This window comes from Cibotium barometz, chromosome 14 (genome assembly GCF_041138505.1).
Source record: "Cibotium barometz isolate CiBa-2024 chromosome 14, ASM4113850v1, whole genome shotgun sequence".
Taxonomy (NCBI): domain Eukaryota; kingdom Viridiplantae; phylum Streptophyta; class Polypodiopsida; order Cyatheales; family Cibotiaceae; genus Cibotium; species Cibotium barometz.
Window position 1 is genome coordinate 20,836,386 of NC_141059.1, and position 18,455 is coordinate 20,854,840.

General features: G+C 39.2%; 1 protein-coding gene and 2 pseudogenes across 1 annotated transcript; 2 read left to right on the forward strand and 1 right to left on the reverse strand.

The window, feature by feature from the left end:
* The first annotated feature begins 596 nt into the window (after positions 1 to 596).
* LOC147631776 (uncharacterized) lies at positions 597 to 8,512 on the forward strand (annotated as a pseudogene).
* Positions 6,483 to 7,385, reverse strand: LOC147631777 (uncharacterized; annotated as a pseudogene).
* A 3,354-nt stretch (positions 8,513 to 11,866) lies between the features above and the next one.
* Positions 11,867 to 12,508, forward strand: LOC147631778 (uncharacterized). Its single transcript, XM_086807878.1, has one exon. The coding sequence runs from the start codon at positions 11,917 to 11,919 to the stop codon at positions 12,484 to 12,486; it is 570 nt and encodes a 189-aa protein (XP_086664004.1). The 5' UTR covers positions 11,867 to 11,916; the 3' UTR covers positions 12,487 to 12,508.
* The last annotated feature ends 5,947 nt before the right edge of the window (positions 12,509 to 18,455 follow it).

Genomic DNA, 18,455 nt, shown 5'->3' on the forward strand with positions numbered 1-18,455 from the left:
CTACAGACCGAGAAAGGAGGAGGAGCTTGTATGGCCTCTAATTAACTTTCGTCACCCATGGGCGATCGACAAGGTGCACTACTACAATCACTACAGTGGCAAAGGGTGATAGTGTGAGAGGGAGAGAGGAAGGAACTCCAAACACTGCTAGCTAACCATCACCATTCTAGAGCATAGGTGGAGAGAGGAAGATCATGGGCTGACAGGGCATAGAGAGATAGAGAGATAGAGAGAAAGGGTGCTACTGGCCACATTACGAGTTAGTAAGATAGAGAGGTTATGATTCATGGAGAAGCTCTGATGCTTGGGTCTTAAGTAATGTCTCTTAATGTTTTGAGGGTTGCAAACTTGGGTAGCTACTAGTAGAAATAATGTTCTTGAACATAGATGCCATTGCTATGGGCCAAATTATGGGATCCTATATATGACTCTTCGACGTTCTTTCCAACAATCCATATTTGACTCTTGCAAACTTCGAGATGTGGATGCATCTTGCTTGGAGTTATTTAGTCAATGTTTCTGATTAGATAGATTGAGCTCTCCCCTAACAATGTATCTCTAGTCTGACATATAGTTGTTTTAAATATATAGATACGATGAGTGACCACACACGTAAAGTGAAGCTAGCAATCATCAAGACTTTGCTACGAGGCACTGGACTTTCTGGAGATACACTGTCAGAGGAGGCCATGGCAGATTATGTGGAGATGGATGATGTGGGTTTAGACGGCGCCATCGAGATTCTTGGGAGATTCAGTATGCCCGTACGACCTGGAGAGGGTACATCCTCCTAGCCACATGTAGGAGTGGAGACTTCTTCTCATGCACACACTACAACGCATCGGTAAGCTTCTCGATTGATAAAATAGTAATGTCATCCTTTTTTTACATATAGAATTCTTAATATATATATCCTTTTGATGTCTTTGTTTGCTTAGGACTCCTATCCCAGGTACATCACATCACGAGAGTCAGCGGCTTACTCCTGATGTACCTCCTGGTACTCAGGTGACACCTGATTTAGTGGTCGTAGAGGTATATCTTTTATGGCGATTACAGATTAAATATCAAGTACTTTTTAAGAACTCACATCTCAATATATCGTATGTTTGTATTGCACGTAGGCGTCAGCGCGGCGGCAGAGTAGCACACCACCAGTGCCGATGCACACGTGCACTGGCACTTTGGGTGTCACATGCGACATCACGCCTGACAGGGGGTATCCTTGAGGTCGGAGTCGGCATCGCCTTCAGACGTCGGATGAGAGACCTTTGCATGTCTTATCTATAGCGAGTTTATATACCATGGCAGAAAGTATTATTTAACATAAAGAATATGAATTATAGTTTTTTATTTGAATTACTAACTGAATTTATTTTGCAATGCAGTGATCAACTTGAGGATGACAAGAAATATGTCATCAACACACTGGAGACGGAGTTTGGGATAGGATGGAGTCGGAAGTGGTTGCTGAAGCAAATGTGCAAACTCATGAATCATCGAGACGCGACAATGCACGGTAAGTAGAGAGAGAGAGAAATGAAACAAAATGAAATGCTATATTTACGTCTTCAAAAGGCCAAAATGACCTATGAGACCAAAAAGTTACCACCAGAGAGCTCTGATACCAATGTCAGGTAAGAACAGCGGTAATGATGGTTTGCTGTGCGGAACAAGCGTGAGATCATACATATCTGTGGTCTCTCAGTCTGCGTTCATGAGGCGGCTGACAAGCATGGGGCCCATACTGTTGCTGCATACATCAAAGTTGGGGTGACCATACATCAAAGCTGGGGTGACCATAGTGTCATAGAGAGAGAGCAGAGCTGGAGCAGCAAATGGGCAGCGTGGGGGGTGCTGCGGCTAAGGGTACTGCGGGTACTCACTGAGGGTGTTGCTGGAACTACTGCCACGAAATGCTAGAAGACTACTGGCTTCAATGGTCTACTACTAGGCCAAGTCGATCCAGGGAACAATGCTTGATTGCGGGTACTGAAGGTTGAGATTCTGATACTGGGGTTGAAACGCGAGATAGAAGCCTTGGTAGAGGAGGGGAATCGAATCCTGATGCGAACTTTCTTTCAGTGAACTTGAAGCTGAAATTACCCTGTACACAGCTAGAGCAAGAAAAATGAGTCTGAGGGGAATCAAACCCCGACACTAGCCATATGAGTCTATCACCACCACGAGACTCCCCACCACCCACCCTTGTTTTAGTAAGTTTTCAAAAGAATAAAAATCATGACTTCACAATGAATTATTTTGAGATTAAATCTTACCGAACATAGGTTGATCCGTGAGTTGACACGTAAGACTAATAGTCCTCATCGTCATCTCTGAGATTAACCGTCAATAAAATTTCATCTTCATTATCCTTGTTGACTTCTTCGAACTCCTCCATCATTAAATCTGTGTTGACGTTCATTTCCTCCGTAGGCTCGACATCCATTGTTTCTTCCTCTTCGGTGTCTATAGTGTCAGAGTCTGGATCATTGTTGTTCTCATCATCTACAATGTCATCATGATCGGAAAGAAGAATTTTACACCTCTCTGACGTCGATGTGTCTAGATTCAAGGACGTAATCAATTCATCCTGATCCGCTTTCTCAGAGTCAACGCTATCAAATAAGTGTCGACCTCTAGGTTGGACATGCACAACTTGCCACCATGGATGAGCATCTGTATTCTTGTAAAAGAACGCTTGTTCAACATGAGTTGGTAGAATGTAAGGCTCTTTTGTTGCACGCAATAACTTCTAGGAGTTGAGGGACCAAAATCCGGACAGTTCTCTTTTCATTGTGGCATTATTGCCTTTATACTCGGCACGAAACCAATCCACCTTCAAAACCACCTATCAAAATACACGAATCAAAACTTTAGAATTATGTATAGCTTCAAGAAATCTACATGTCATTGTTGCATGAAGAGAGATGTCATTTACCTGCTTGAAGATACGATACGATACTTCATAAATGCCGACTATGGTTCCCACGTAACCAAGTTCATTGTCGATAAGATTTGTGTCTCTTGAACTTGCACGTGATAATTGCTTGAAAGAGGTAACAACGCAAGAATCTTGAGTTAGACGTAAGTCGTCAATAGATTTTATCCCAAGATGTTGTCCATAAGCCCACATGTTGGTATACATTCGAGCCTAGACCAATAAATAAATTATTAAAAAAATTTGAGATTCATTTGTTTAGTTCAGAGTTTTCAAAACCTAATAAGTTACCTATCTTTCACACTCGATCATAAACTCTCTTTGTTCCGTTGAGATTGGCTCATGATCACTAACCGCCCGTTGCATACAGGTGTATAACCAATCCATGAAAGTAGGTACGTCCCTGTTGTTATTTACATTAGTTTGACATCTAGATCTCCTCTTTTTACGTCTGCCAACTCGTTTGCTTGGAAGTTCCTTCTCGTACTACTCATCAACGAATTGTTGCATACATTCGCTATTATAGACAATGAAAGTAGAAATATCCAATTTATCTTGGACCTTAAGGCGAAAAGGGACTCCCTAAGTACTACCGGACAATACCTCGTCTGATATGGTAGAAGACGACTCATTTGTCCATACGCGTGGAGCTTCAAAATCAGTTTTCTCAAGGTATTCATAAAGGTAATACATGCATTCTTCAAGCATCCATCCCTTCGCCATAGAACCCTCTGGTCTTGCTTTTTGACGTACATAACCTTTCAATACTCCCATAAATCTCTCAACCCAAAACATCCATCGAGTGCTCACAACACCAGCAAGCTCTATCTCGTCCACTAGATGGATTAGAAGATGAACCTGGATATCAAAAAAGGAGGTTGGAAATTCCTTTTCCATTAAACAAAGAAGCTCTATACATTCATGCTTCTTTTGTGGAATTGACCCTTTGGCAATCTCTTTAGATGTAATCCATCTATCAGTAAAAGAAAGAAGATATTAGAGATGTTTTTGAATTAAAAAGATATCAAATAAAATTTTATACTAAAAATTAATGACCGATAAATACCTTACAAGTGATCCAAGGCGATATATTACATCTCGGACTCCTCTTGTAGTACATCCATCAATAACAAGGGGTAGAACATGCTGCATACATGATTAATCCGATCAACAAAACATGCAAGAAAATAAATACTTACAAAGATCTGGATAGATTTACCTTCACAAAATTGTGCCAATCATGTGTTTTTAAACCAGACAAGCTCTTGTCATCTAGAGTGAACATGTTTCGACAAGATGCTCCATATCCTGTAGGCGTACGAATCGATTGAATCTTCCTATTGATAGTCTCCAGCTCTTCATTCACCCATGGGGCAGGCTCGTAGGTTGTCTCACGTTGAGTTTCATCATAAAGTGGCCATAGATTGGGCTTTGAGTTTTGATCCTTTAAGTCATTTCTTGCTGCCGCCGCTGTGTCTTTCAAGCCAATGAGGTGTTGCCATAACGAATAACCAACGTTCTTGAATATGTGCATAGGATCAAGAAGATGACTTATACTCAAATCCTTCCAATATTCCAAAGTATACCATATCAAAGGACTTTGAGCTAGGGCACGTTTTTCTCTCGCTCGCTTCTTTACAGCATCATCATCATTGCCGCTTATGATCTCCGACTCCGGATCGATAGCGGGTCCAACAGTCCACTTTAGATACCAATCCTTCGGTGTCATTGGTATTGGACATCTCCCTTCTTCTACCTTTACAGCATCATCATCATTGCCGCCTATGATCTCCGACTCCGGATCGATAGCGGGTCCAACAGTCCACTTTAGATACCAATCCTTCGGTGTCATTGCTATTGGACATCTCCCTTCTTCTACCTTTCCATTAAAATGTATGGCTTGCCTTTTGTCTCGTAGATAATGATCTTCAGATAAAAATCATCTATGTCGAAGGTATATATTTTTGTTGAGGTTTTTTCTCAACCAATCACCACAAATTGGACAAGCTTTATAACCCTTGGTACATATCCCTGCATGGAAAACATAACAAAGATGATTAGCGCAATGAACATCGTACAAACATATGAGACAATATATATATTTAAACCAATTACCTGAGCAAAAACCATATCCTGGAAAGTCGTGGATAGTCCATGCTAAAATTCCACGAACAATGAACTGTCTTTGACCGATGCTTCTGGACATATCCATGACATCAATCCCTCTCCACAAATCTTGAAGATCGTCGATGAGAGGGACCAAATAAACATTCAGATCTTTAACTTGTCGTTTTCCCAGAATTAAGAGTGAGAGCATTGAATGCTCTTTCTTAATGCTAAGATACGGGGGTAGATTATAGTTAATAACTACCACTGGCCATGGAGACCATTTACTTGATCTCATTGAAAATGGATTCAGGCCATCTAATGCTACACCCATCTTTAAATTGTGTGGTTCTTTTACAAAATTTGGCCATCGCAAATCAATATGCTCAAATGTAGAACTATCTGATGGAATTCGCATTACTCCATCTTTGCTCGTGTGCTCCGCTCCCCATGTCATAAGCTTAGCTAATTCGGGACTTTGGAACATATGTTTTATACATGGAGCCAAGGGAAAATGTCTCAATACCTTTCTAGGGACCTTACCTTTCTCCTCTTTAACGAGGTGTTTGACATTTTGGACACATCACACCGTCCTCGTACTGACCTCTATATAAAATACAATCGTTGGGACATGCATGTATAGAAGAATAGTCAAGTCCAAGACTACTTATCATCTTCTTCACCTCATCATGTGATGCAGGAAGGGAATTGCTTGTCGGCAAGAACTTCTGAGAGAGAGAGTAGCCTGCAAGTTCATTAAAAATATGATCAATAAGAAGCAACCATGTTTAGAATGTAACAAAAAAATATGTTAGATTGTTACATTCTTCAAAAGTGCTGAAATGGATAGATTACTCCATCCAAAACGGTTTTGAAGATTAAGAATAAGTAGGCTTGCATTGAGTCGTGTCAGTTGGCTTCCTACGTAGATACGCTTTAGAGCTTCTTCTCAAAGATACTTCTTGTTGTTATTAGTAGGAATATCGCTCGTACTATTATTTTGATACCAATCCTCAATAAAATCAGACATGCCATCGTCGTTATCAAAGATATCATCATGCCCATTAAAGTCCCGAGAATATTGTTTCTTTAGTCTTGCATATGCATTAGGATCACTCCTGCGTAGGATCCTCATGCACTCTATTGACATGTGAGATACGTCATGTGAACGTTGATTTGTGATATTGTTGATGTCATAATCCGGAATCTGCAAATTTGAAGGCAAAGAAGATTGTATCAATAGCATGCTTCTATATAAAAGAAAAGAGAGATGTGCATGGAATTCAATAATTATCATAGATACAAAATAGTTAGAGATAATAAAAGATGATTATCAAATTAAATTAGAGACAATAGAGAACGTGGTGCAAATTAAAGTGTAGAATTAGGGTACAAGAGGTCAAAATAACATTAGGAATTGTATACAATGAAGCTCTCAACTCTCATCTGTTAAGGGTGCTCGTGGAGGTCTACGCCATCCATAATTGATCAGCAATTCATCACCAGCACACACGTAATGATCTAATAGCATTGACAACTATGTATCTTTCTACATCCCTACTCATATGTCCTGGTTCATGACTATTCTCACACTCCACAAACGTGCAATTGGTTCTTGAACTCATCCCTCGACTACTATTGATTAAACCTGCTATGTTTCCTTGAGAGTAAGGTCTTCCGTCAACATAGAGTCTTTGTCCTTCTGCATGTGTAATCCCTCTATCAGAAAGAGAGGCTGCATTGAGACATAACCCATAAGTACTCATGCTTTGAATGTAGCGAGTAAGCTGATGCCATGGACCCCATCTATATATAGGTCCACAAAAAGACATAAGGGTGACCTCTGAAACGAGGGGGCACATGCAAATCCTATGCAATAAAGAGGCCTCGTCCTGCTCCACTGATGGTAGACAGAGCAATCATGTAGCGATTGCCCCAGAAGCTAAAAACCACTCCATCTAAAGGATGTGATCCTCTCTGCCATCCTCCGTATCGTCTTCGATCATACGTCTGTGTACTAGAGAATGTAAACGAGTAGGCAACGGATGATCTCCACCCGTCTCAGCCTCCAAAGCAGGAGGTAGAGGATGTCGAGAAACCTCAAGCCGCAACTGACAAATGACCTCTCCGTGCCGTGTACGAGGGACATGTGCACCACTGATAGTGAAGTCATCCTCGTCATCAAGTGAATATACCTACATATATAATATGGTTGCATTATATATGAGCCTTTGATTTATAAAATAACCAAGAATAAAACTAAGGGAGAACAGTCACATACCATAGGTCGATGTCGCTCCTCAGGTGGTGGTGCTTGCTCAAAAGTACCATGAGTCATCTCATGTGAAAAGCACTCCCATCGTGGCCTCCGATATGTGCCACGACAACGAACGCACCAGCATATAATAGACTCATTGTAGTAGAAATCATCGTAAACAAGTTCATGTGCAGTATTGGAACTCTGTGCACCCCAACCACCACCAGTAGAGTAGGAGGTGGCGGTGTACCCTCTGATTTGTCCAAATCTGATTTTCAAGTACCATAAAAACATGAGTCATTTATCAAATGATCGAAGTTAAAAAATCAATAAAAGAAACAAAACAGTGAAATCTAACAAGTTCTATGGTATATTCTAACGCTTATTGTAATATGAAAAATAAACATACGCTACTACATGGTGGATACAAACAAGAGAAGGGCTGATCTGTGCATGGAGACATGGCAATACTTCCGCAAGGAGAGACGCCTACGCATCACTTTTCCTCAGTAGAAGGTGTGTGCCTTTGCTAATGTATATTAGAATTAATATGAACTTTGCTAGATTGATTCTAACTATTCTCTAATCTATGTTATTTTGTTTAATCATATTTACATAGATGGCAGCACGAAAGAGACTGCAAGCTGGTCACACATCTAGACTAGGCCGGATGAGACAAGATGGATTTGTGGCCACATTTGTGAGTATAGACCGTTCAAATTTTAACTTTCAAAGGTAATATTATTGAATGAAGAAATCAATAAGTCTTTGGTTCTGTCTTGATGCAGACCAAAGACTATGGTCGTGCACCTACGGCGCAGGAGATGGAGTACGCCACATACTACGGCTACCGCGCTTTGCAGGCGACACTTGCTGACATGACAAATCCACTTGTGGGTATCACTGTTTTGTTTTGTAGTTTATTTTCATATTAACTGTAATATGTTCTTATTTGATTTCACTAACTAATGCAGGAGCAATATGGCGAGGACAACATGACAGAGGTGGCTCAACAAGAGGCCGAGGGGCGACGCCGAGAGGCTGAGAGGAGGGGCGACGTGATCGCGGGTGGGGGCACGAGTGGTGGCGCTGGTGATGGTGGTGTTGTGGGTGGGGGCACGGGTGGTGGCAGTGGTGATGGTGATGGTGATCATGAGTCCGATACTAGCGACTCGTATAGTGATGACTCATGTAGTGATCATACTTAGGGATCTATTTTGTATATGTGAGGATTGATCACCACACACTCTAGACACATGTACATATATTTGTTGATGATATATATTGACGTATGTTCGTTGCATCACTGAAACAATTAATTATTTGTCGGTAAGTTAATTAGCCTAAGTATTTGTGAGAATGTTATTTATTTATCTTTACGTTAAAAAAAACAAACCCTAAACAAGGAAAGAGGCGAGGCCACGTTGTAACACATCAAAAGAAGCAAAAGATTGGCAAGCAAAGGTTTCAACATGATACCAAATCAAGTACCGAGTACCAAGTACCAAGTACCAAATCTAACCCTACCTGCCGGCTATCACCTGGCAGCTACATCTATGGAGTTTAATGGCCCTCCTTATATACAGGAAAGCATGCATGCAGGCCGACCAGCCATACAGTCGTGTGGAGAGAAAAAATGTGATAGGGAAAAAGTGTGTGCATATGTGGTACAATGGGCAGTGCCCAGGAATGTAACTCTAACAGAAAATAGTACTGCTTGAGTCTAGAAGGGCTTCATGAGAACTAGACGCTTCCAAGGGAGTCCCTCCCCTCACGAGCTCCAAGGGAGTCCCTCCCCTCACGAGCTCCTAATAACGAAGAGAGAGAGTGTGCACTGTGCGTGTGTGTATGATATATATATATATATATATATATATATATATATATATATATATATATATATATAATATGTCTATATGTGTGTCGAGGAGAGAGAGTGTGAGTGATAGGTATATAGAGTCTAATTTTTATTTAATTTAAAGTTTTAATTTCAAAAATTAACAATAAAAGAGAGCTAGATAGCGCTATTTACCATAATTCATGTTTGTTTACACACCGGTCTGACTAATCTCCGTAAAAACAATGACAGCACGGAGTACAATCAAAATTGCAAGGAAGCAAGCGGCAAAGAGAGAGAGCAATACTAGATAGAGCTAGAGAAAGAGAGAGAGAGAGGCGCTGATAAGAAGAGTATGTATATATATAATCCCGTCGGCTAGCCGTTTTTTCCCGTTGTGCGGGCGCGTCGCTTATGCGATGCAATCGTCATCACTTAAGCGACGTTTTGCGTTGCTTATGCGACAGTTAAGAATTTTTAAAAAAAATTAACGCTTATATAATGCAAAGCGTTGCTATAATATTCGCTAACAGTGTCGTATAAGCGACGTACCGCAGCGACTCCAGTAGACTCTAAATAGCATCGCTTATACGACGAAAAAGAGTCGCTGTACACCCAATGGCTAGTAGTGTAAGCACGGACACTAATTATGTTATTGGTCAGACCATTCCATCACTTACTTGAGAAATACATTTACATTCTTTTTGCACATCTATATATATCTATATAAATATATATAATACTTGTAACCTACCATGCGGCAAGCAAAGGAGAGCCCCACTTGGCAAGAGGAGGAGAGATCTTTCACATAAAGGAGAAAGGAGATTTTTTAAAATTTTATACATATTTTTTACGCATGCCTAAATGCATTGGGGCTCACAATTAGTTGTTACCATCAAGTCATTTTCTCATTGAATGAGTATATATATATATATATATGTATGTATGCATGCATGCATGCATGTATGTATATGTGTGTATGTATAGAAGAGTTTCACATTTTTGAACTTTTTAAAAGGAACGGTTCTTTTCCACCACAAGCCTAGATGCATTGGGGCTCACAATTAGTTGTCACCACCATCAAGTCATTTGCTCATTGAATGAGTTTCTTATATATATAAACACACACACACACACACACATGCATAATATTATATTATGTGCACGTGTGTGAGAGAGAGAACACACACACACACACACACATACGTATATATATGTATTTATAGGTATGCATATATATATATATATATGTATGTATGTATGCCAACATAAACACATGCATGTGCATGCACACAACACACCACACACACACACACACACACATGCACATGAAAAACACACACATGGACACAAAAAAACACATGCACACACACTCGCAACGCACGTGGACATAGACAAATATGCACACTTACACGCACACACTTACTTAACCTCAAACATACACATACATGCATATAAACTTACACGCATACACACACTAAAATACACAAATACACGTGCACACATATCGATAGGCACACATGCATACATAGATGCACATGCACATGCACATGCACACACACATTTACATGTGTATATGCACACAATCTCACAAACATATGCACGTGCACGTGCCCACACATAAACACAAAAATGTCCACATAAAAAAATTTACATGCCCGCACACACATATACATTCGCATATGCACACATGTTCATATATATATATATATGTATGTATGTATGTATGTATGTATGTATGTAAAATGTGTGTGTGTGTGTGTGTGTGTGTGTATACATGCATATATATACTTGTATGCAAATATATGTAAATATATAAATACACACACACACACACACACACACACATATATGTATGTATATATATATATTATATAAAGCGTATAATCTGTATTTATCTATAGCGAAGAGAGAGAGAGAGAGAGAGGAAATTAGTGAAAGTTCAGAATATATAAGTTGTTTCATTTTTATTTGACTACTCTATAGGAGATCTATAGGCATAGAAAAGCTAGTCAACTTTATGTTTAAATAAAATCTTGAAATTTTTAAAGTAGTGCCAAGAATTAATGAATTAAATGGTAATTGCTATAGATTAAAGTAGTATCAAATGGTAACTGCTATAATAGATTAAGAATGTCGAGATGCCTCTTGGGAATTGGGGTAAGTGCCTCAAAGTTTTCTAGTGGTTGGTGAAGAAAAAGTAGAGTTAACACGGAAAAGTTTGTAAAATTTATGAATCGAAGAGAAGAACACAGATAAAGTAGCACATGATGTGTGCACATAGTAGCACATAAGCTAGGCACTATTCCCAAACAACTCCCTTGAAAAATGGTGACATTATAATTACGTTCTCTTGTAAAACTACGTTCTCTTGTAAAACTATGTTCTCTTCTGGGACTTGTAAAACAGTGTTAGGGAAACTATTTTGAGTGAGCCTTACAACAACCAATTTCACCATGAATGGAAGAGGCCGAAATTGTAATTCTGAAGAAGCGTCTTCTTCACACCTGTGTCTAATTTGAAGGGGGGATTGTAATTTTGAAGAAGAGTCTTCTTCACACCTTCATCTAATTTGAAAGGAAGGGGGGGAGCTCGGAACTAGTGTGAATGCATGGGTATGAAATCGAGGTGGTTTATGTAAAAAAGATTACCATAATTTTGACTTAGTGGCACGTTAGAGGTTTATAAAAGGGCCTTGTAGTAGCCGTTTGTAGTATCGGGAGTGTGTGCGCGTGCGCGTGTCTGTGTGGGTTAGCTTCCTTTCTTTCTGCAGCCATGGCAGGAACTCTCAAGACCTATGGCGTTTCCCCTTCACCAGCCAGCATCCGCTTTCTTTTCTGCATCGCCCTTCTTCTCATGGTTGTGCAGGTGCACGCCAGCTCTAGATCAGCTGGGCATAGCCGCCGGCCTCCGCCCTACAAGAAATCTAAGCTCAAATACTACGTGCAAGTGAAGAGGGGGGATCCCAGCCTAGCCTACTTACTGAAGCCATTAAATGTTACTCGCAGCAATGCGCTGGGGCTGAGCGTCATCTTTGCGCTGAACGTTACACAGGAGCAGTCCAACAGCTCAAGGCTGTTGGGGTATGCAAGGGGCTACACAGTGGACACGAGCTACGACTCTACTTATGCTGGCTTTGAGACGGAGGTCATCAACTACAACGATGGACGCTACAATGGGACCATCTTCTTCCAGGCCATGCTGGACGGTTCCGATCCGGCCGAGCTGGCCGTCTTCGGCGGCACCGGCAGCTTCCGAGGCGTGAGAGGCTGGGGCACCATCTCGCAAGTCCTGCTCAATCCGCCTTACGTTATTTACCATCACATACTTCATTTTCTCAATTGAAAGATTCAAATTTTTATGTTTATTTTTTGTTTTTGAAGTTTTAGTTACAACACCGATTAACATGCAATAGCATGAGGCCTCTTATGAGCCTAAAGTGCCCAGCCAGTCCACAGTTTAAGTGAGTCTAAACACTTATGGCCATGTATATAAGTGAATATCTCTCATAATACAAAAACTCTCCCATTGTGCAATAGAGTCTTGCTCTTGATAATCCTCTTGCTAATCTCTCTCTTTAATCCATGCTATAGTGAGTGTGTGTGAAAGTGAGATGAGAGGAGGGTTGAGTACACGTAATGCAACATGGCGATGTGACAACACTCGCGAGAGGCATGGTGGAATTGCTTCTCAAGGAGTTGTAGAGCTTGGAGACCTCAAGGGTTACGAGCTCGGCCATTGGAAAGATCCTCACCACGACCACAATTGTGGTTCACCCGGTAATCTTTTGTTGGATGTGTTTCAAGGGGGGTTTGGGTGAGCCATAACACCCATGGTTATAATGAAATTTCTTAGAAAATAATGATGACCTAAGAATATTGGTTGTTTTTCTTTCTTTAAGAAACATGGATAGAAGACTAACTAATGTCCTTTTACAAGCCATCTACAATGAGTGGGTTATTGACCTGCAAGAAAGGGACTGCATCCACATTGTTCTTGACGAATCTTAAAACATGAAGCTGAGATATCTGGGAATAATGGGTGGGCTAGTTGAACCCACATATGGGATGACCAGTATTATCTGTTTGTTGTTAAGATCTCCATAGGGCACATAGAAATGCTTGTCTAGAATATTACTATATGTTAATAAACTAGAAGAGGTTTTCCTTGTAGACTCCTATTGGGTTGCAAACATTGACAATGCCTAAAAAAAAAGATGTATTTTTTGTAAAGGAATTTTCAACCTTAGATAGCTTCTATTATTGAGAAGATTAGGATATTACAAGGTCTCAGGGATTTCCAAAAAAATCTTGGGAAGGAAATTCTTGTATGTAAATAAGCTTTCTAATCTTTTTTTAGTGATGTAAATGCTTTACATATATAAAGTTTTAACTTAAGCGTAGTTATTCTCTAAAGGCTATTAAATACTTTTATACTCTTTTTATTTCAAGGTCATGCCTCTCCAATCTAGTGGAGTTATCCAAGCTATCGTACATAACAACCTCTAAGATCTCTTGAGTGGCGTCCAATCCATGACATTATCATGTGAAGGAACAAACATGTGAAAGCCAATCTTACCTCGGATTAAGTAAAGGCCAACAACACCAAGAGTAGACAAACACAAAAGAGAGATGGATGGCCTAATTTTCTTCTATTCTCTTATTTGCTTTGCAACCATAACATAAGAATAGGAGTATATACTATAAGGGAAAGTAAATTCTTACTACTATAAAATACAAAATGATTGGTCCATAGTATAAACCCAACTATATGATCTAGAGATATAACTATGCTGCCATAAGTTTAGTGAGAACCAAAGTGGATGGCCTATATACAACTAGTGGCATATCACCCATAATCTCACCAATCATGCTAGTGGTATAAGTGCAGAGCTATCATCATGGCATATCACATCAATATATTGCACTAGAGTTTAGCTCGATATCTCAACACTTCCCCTTGAGCTCAACTCTATATCTTGCACTCCATATCTCAACACTTCCCCTTGAGCTCAACTCTATATCTTGCACTCCAAGTAAGCTCCTGAACAAATAGAGGTTTATTGTAGGTACCCAATGCCTTTGTGAAGATGTTAGTTGTTGTCTGACCCTCTGTGCTAATATATACCAAATCCACCACTTGATAGAACCCTCTCCCTCACAAAGTGATAATGTATCTCAATGTGCTTAGCTGATTACTAGCTAATTGTACTGCTTGTGTTGTCATAATAAATGATAACAGTCCTATCCATGGGCTCTCCCATATCTATCAGTAGCCCAAGATACTTCACATGCTACCATAGAATCCCCCTATACTGAGCCTTTGTACTTAACTTCTTGCTGCTCTAGCTAATAGCAACACTCCCAAAACAAAATATAAATCAACTAGTAGATCTCATGTTTAAGACACTACCAACCCAATCTGCATGTTTATATCCATGTACCTGTACTTATACTTGTACTCCAGCCTCATAGAAAAGTCTAGAGTATACTGTGGACTTTATGTACCTACGGATCCTCCTAGCTGCATCCAAGTGTGGGGCTTGTATAAGCTAACTCACCAATCCAATAACATAGCTCAAATATGGGTAACTTGTCATTCCATACTTGGACAGCATGTCCAAAGCATATTGCCTTTCTAAAAGCCAAATCCTATCACATGATCTAATCACCTCTATACCTAGAAAAGATCATGTAACACCTCACCCAAATACTTCACTTCAAAAATCCTCTTAAGGAGCATCTTCACCTCTATACCTAAAAAAGATCAAGTAACACCTCACCCAAACATTTAATTTCAAAAATCCTCTCTTAAGGAGCATCTTCACCTCATGAATGTCAACATCATTATCCCTTATGACAAACAAGTCATCAACATAGATGGCTACTAGAGCAATTCCCTGTCAGTTTATTTCACATATAATGAAAAATCAATTATAGATATATGAAATCCCATCATGACAAGATGCTCTCCTATCTTGTCTAACCATGCTCAAAGTTCCTAGAACAATGCCCCTATCAATATTTTTCACATATAATGAAAATCCAATTGTAGATATATGAAATCCCATAGTGACAAGATATTCTCCTATCTTGTCTAACCATGCTCAAGGTTCCTATTTCAAGCCATAAAAAGGCTTTATGTAACCTGTAAACAACTCTAGGTGTGTATGGTCCTCATCATATCCTCTGGTGGTTGTGCACCATGTAGATCTCCTTGTTTAAATCACCACATAGAAATGCATTTTTACATTCATCTAATATAAACACCATTTCTAAACTATAGCCATAGCAATGACTGCTCTCATAGTTATCATCCTAGAGAGAAACCAAGTTGAAATTCACCAGGTAGAAATGCATTTTTTACATTCATCTAATATAAAGACCATTTATAAACTATAGCCATAGCAATGACTGCTCTTGTAGTTATCATCCTAGAGAGCAACCAGGTTGAAAGTCTCCTCATAATCAATGGCATGTTCCTTAGCTACCAATCGTGCATTGTACCTACTTACATACCCATCTAAATTGTCTTTTACTTAGACCCACAAGTGCATCCAATTACCTTCTTTTCCTAGAGCAACCAGGTTGAAACTCTCCTCATAGTCAATGCCATAGTTGTGTGCATATTCCTTGGCTATACTAATCTTGCATTATACTACTCACACGACCATCTGAATTCTTTTTTACTTTATAGACCCACTTGCATCCACTTGCCTTATTCTCCTTGGGCAAAGTCACCAACTTCCATGTCTCATTTGTGGATTCCAATGTAGCCATCTCTTCATCCATGGCATCTTCCCAATGCTTCTATCCAAGTTCCTTCCCAAGGCTCATATCCAAGTGCCTTATCCTTAGGCTAATACACCAACTCCCATGTCTCATTTGTATCTAATGTAGCCATATCATCATCCATGGAATCTTTCCAATGCTTATATCCAAGTGCCTTCTCAAAACATGTGGGCCCTATCTCTTGTATGATTTGACCATATATGCATAATGATGGGTCGTATACCCTCATATCTCAACCTATTTGTTGGATATTTGACCATATATGCATAATGATGGGTCGTATACCCTCATATCTCAACCTATTTGTTGGATATTTGACCCTCATAGACCTGCATAGACTTAGATCACTATCAAGTGTTCTCAACATTGCTTTATCTCTTTATATACCAAATGTAACAACTAAGATCCCAAACTCTACATCAAGACTCTATTCCACTATCTCCATAAATAAATGAATGACCTTTTGAAACATCAGGCATTACAAAAGGTGGATCCACCTTCTCTTTTTCATTTTGTGATACATAAAAATTTGCTAAATTCTTAGTACATGTAGTACCATCAAATGATGTGTCAAAATTATTGCCATTCTTCCTTAACCTTCCTGACCAAGTTCCAACAATGGACCCACTATTGCACTCTCTAGGTCCACTATTATGGATCTCCATTCATTGGAACCACATTGTTATTTACATTAGCCTCTGTGGGATCCTTCTTCTCGCTGGAGTATACCAGTTATTCATCTCATAAAAACAATATCCTTGCTCACTCACGCCCTCCTTGTGCCTCATGCGTAGTGGGGTTATAGCATCTATAACATTTTTGCTCAAGGGAATATCCAATAAATATGTATTTTTCTACCTTGGGTTCTCACCTCATCTAGTACATGTATGCATATAAGGTATCCAAAGACTTTAAAGTGTGCCAAATATGTTTTTTTGCCATTAAATTTATGTTCCGAAATCATGACATAAACTGCAATAACTACTGCTTCTTCAACCCAACAATAATGAGGCATTCCTTTCTCATTCTACAAATGCATGGTTTTTCTTTTTGTCACCCCATTTTATTGCAAGGTGTATCTGCATGTAAACTACCTCTTTATCCCATGCTCTCTTAGATTCATTAGAGAAATATTCTTTCCTATTATCTGATCTTAGGTATTTTATGTATATGCCTTTATCTTTCTCAACCATAGATTTGAACTCTGAAAGTATATAAACACTTTTCTCTTTTATATGAATAATGCCCACACCTTGCTAGTGTGGTCAGCAATGAAAGATATATAATAGTGTATAAACACTGCACTTTTATCTTTCATGAAATATACCCACACCTTCCTAGTCTAGTCTCATCAACCATAGCCTTGAAAAAGTGCATACAAACTTTTCTCTTTCATGAAGTATATCCACACCTTCCTAGTGTGGTCATAAACCATAGCCTTGAAACTCAAAACGTGTGTAAACACATAAACACTTCACTTTTCTCTTTCATTATGTATACCCACACCTTCCTAGTGTGGTCTCATTAACCATAGCCTTGAACCTCTAAAAGTGAATAAACATAAACACTTCACTTTTCTCTTTCATGAAGTATACCAACACCTTCCTGGTATGGTCATCAATGAAACCTTACATTATTATTATGTGTAAATGTATGCTTAGATTGTTTTCCCAATTGACATGCTTCACATACTTTGTGCATTCCATCTACTTTGAACATTGGCAAACCTGTAACAATGCTTTGGGTCAGCATATTTTTCAGCCATTGAATATTGGCATGACTAATACATTTACGCCAAATGTCAATGTCTTTAATCATATATATACTATGTGAAAACATTATAATCTTCACTTTAGGCATGTTTACATCCAGTGTAAACATTTTAACAATTCCATTGCTCTTTGCAACCATGCAACAACATTGGTTATTAAAATCTTTTACATATCAGTCCCATGAGGGTTAAATCTCACTTATAGACCTTGCTTAACCACCATTTATATCCAACAGAAACTAGGTTCTTTGTAATGTTTGAAACATGAAGTACATCAGCTTATTCTGCCATCCTGCTGCATAGATAACATTTGACACCTTACCAACATGCACAAAGGATGCACAGTACCATCATATGTTTCCACATACCCTAGTTTTTTCATTTTCTACATATCTTTAAATCACTCTTCATGATTGGTCATGTGGTTAGAAGCACTTAAATCAACATACTATACATCTCCATGATTGGTCATGTGGTTAGAAGCACTTAAATCAACATACTATACATCTCCAAGATTCTATGTATTTGTAGTCATGGAGCAAAGCATACCATATATCTCCAAGATTCCATGCATCTATAGTCATGGAGGAACAAAGCATATGCTACACCACAAAAAGCTGATCACTTTTATCTTCAACTTGCTTGCTTGCTTGAAGTTGCATAGTTTTTCATATCACTCCTTTGCTATATGACCTAGTGCTATTTCCACTATGATTTCTTTTCCATCCACCTCGTACTCTCTTGCTTCTTTG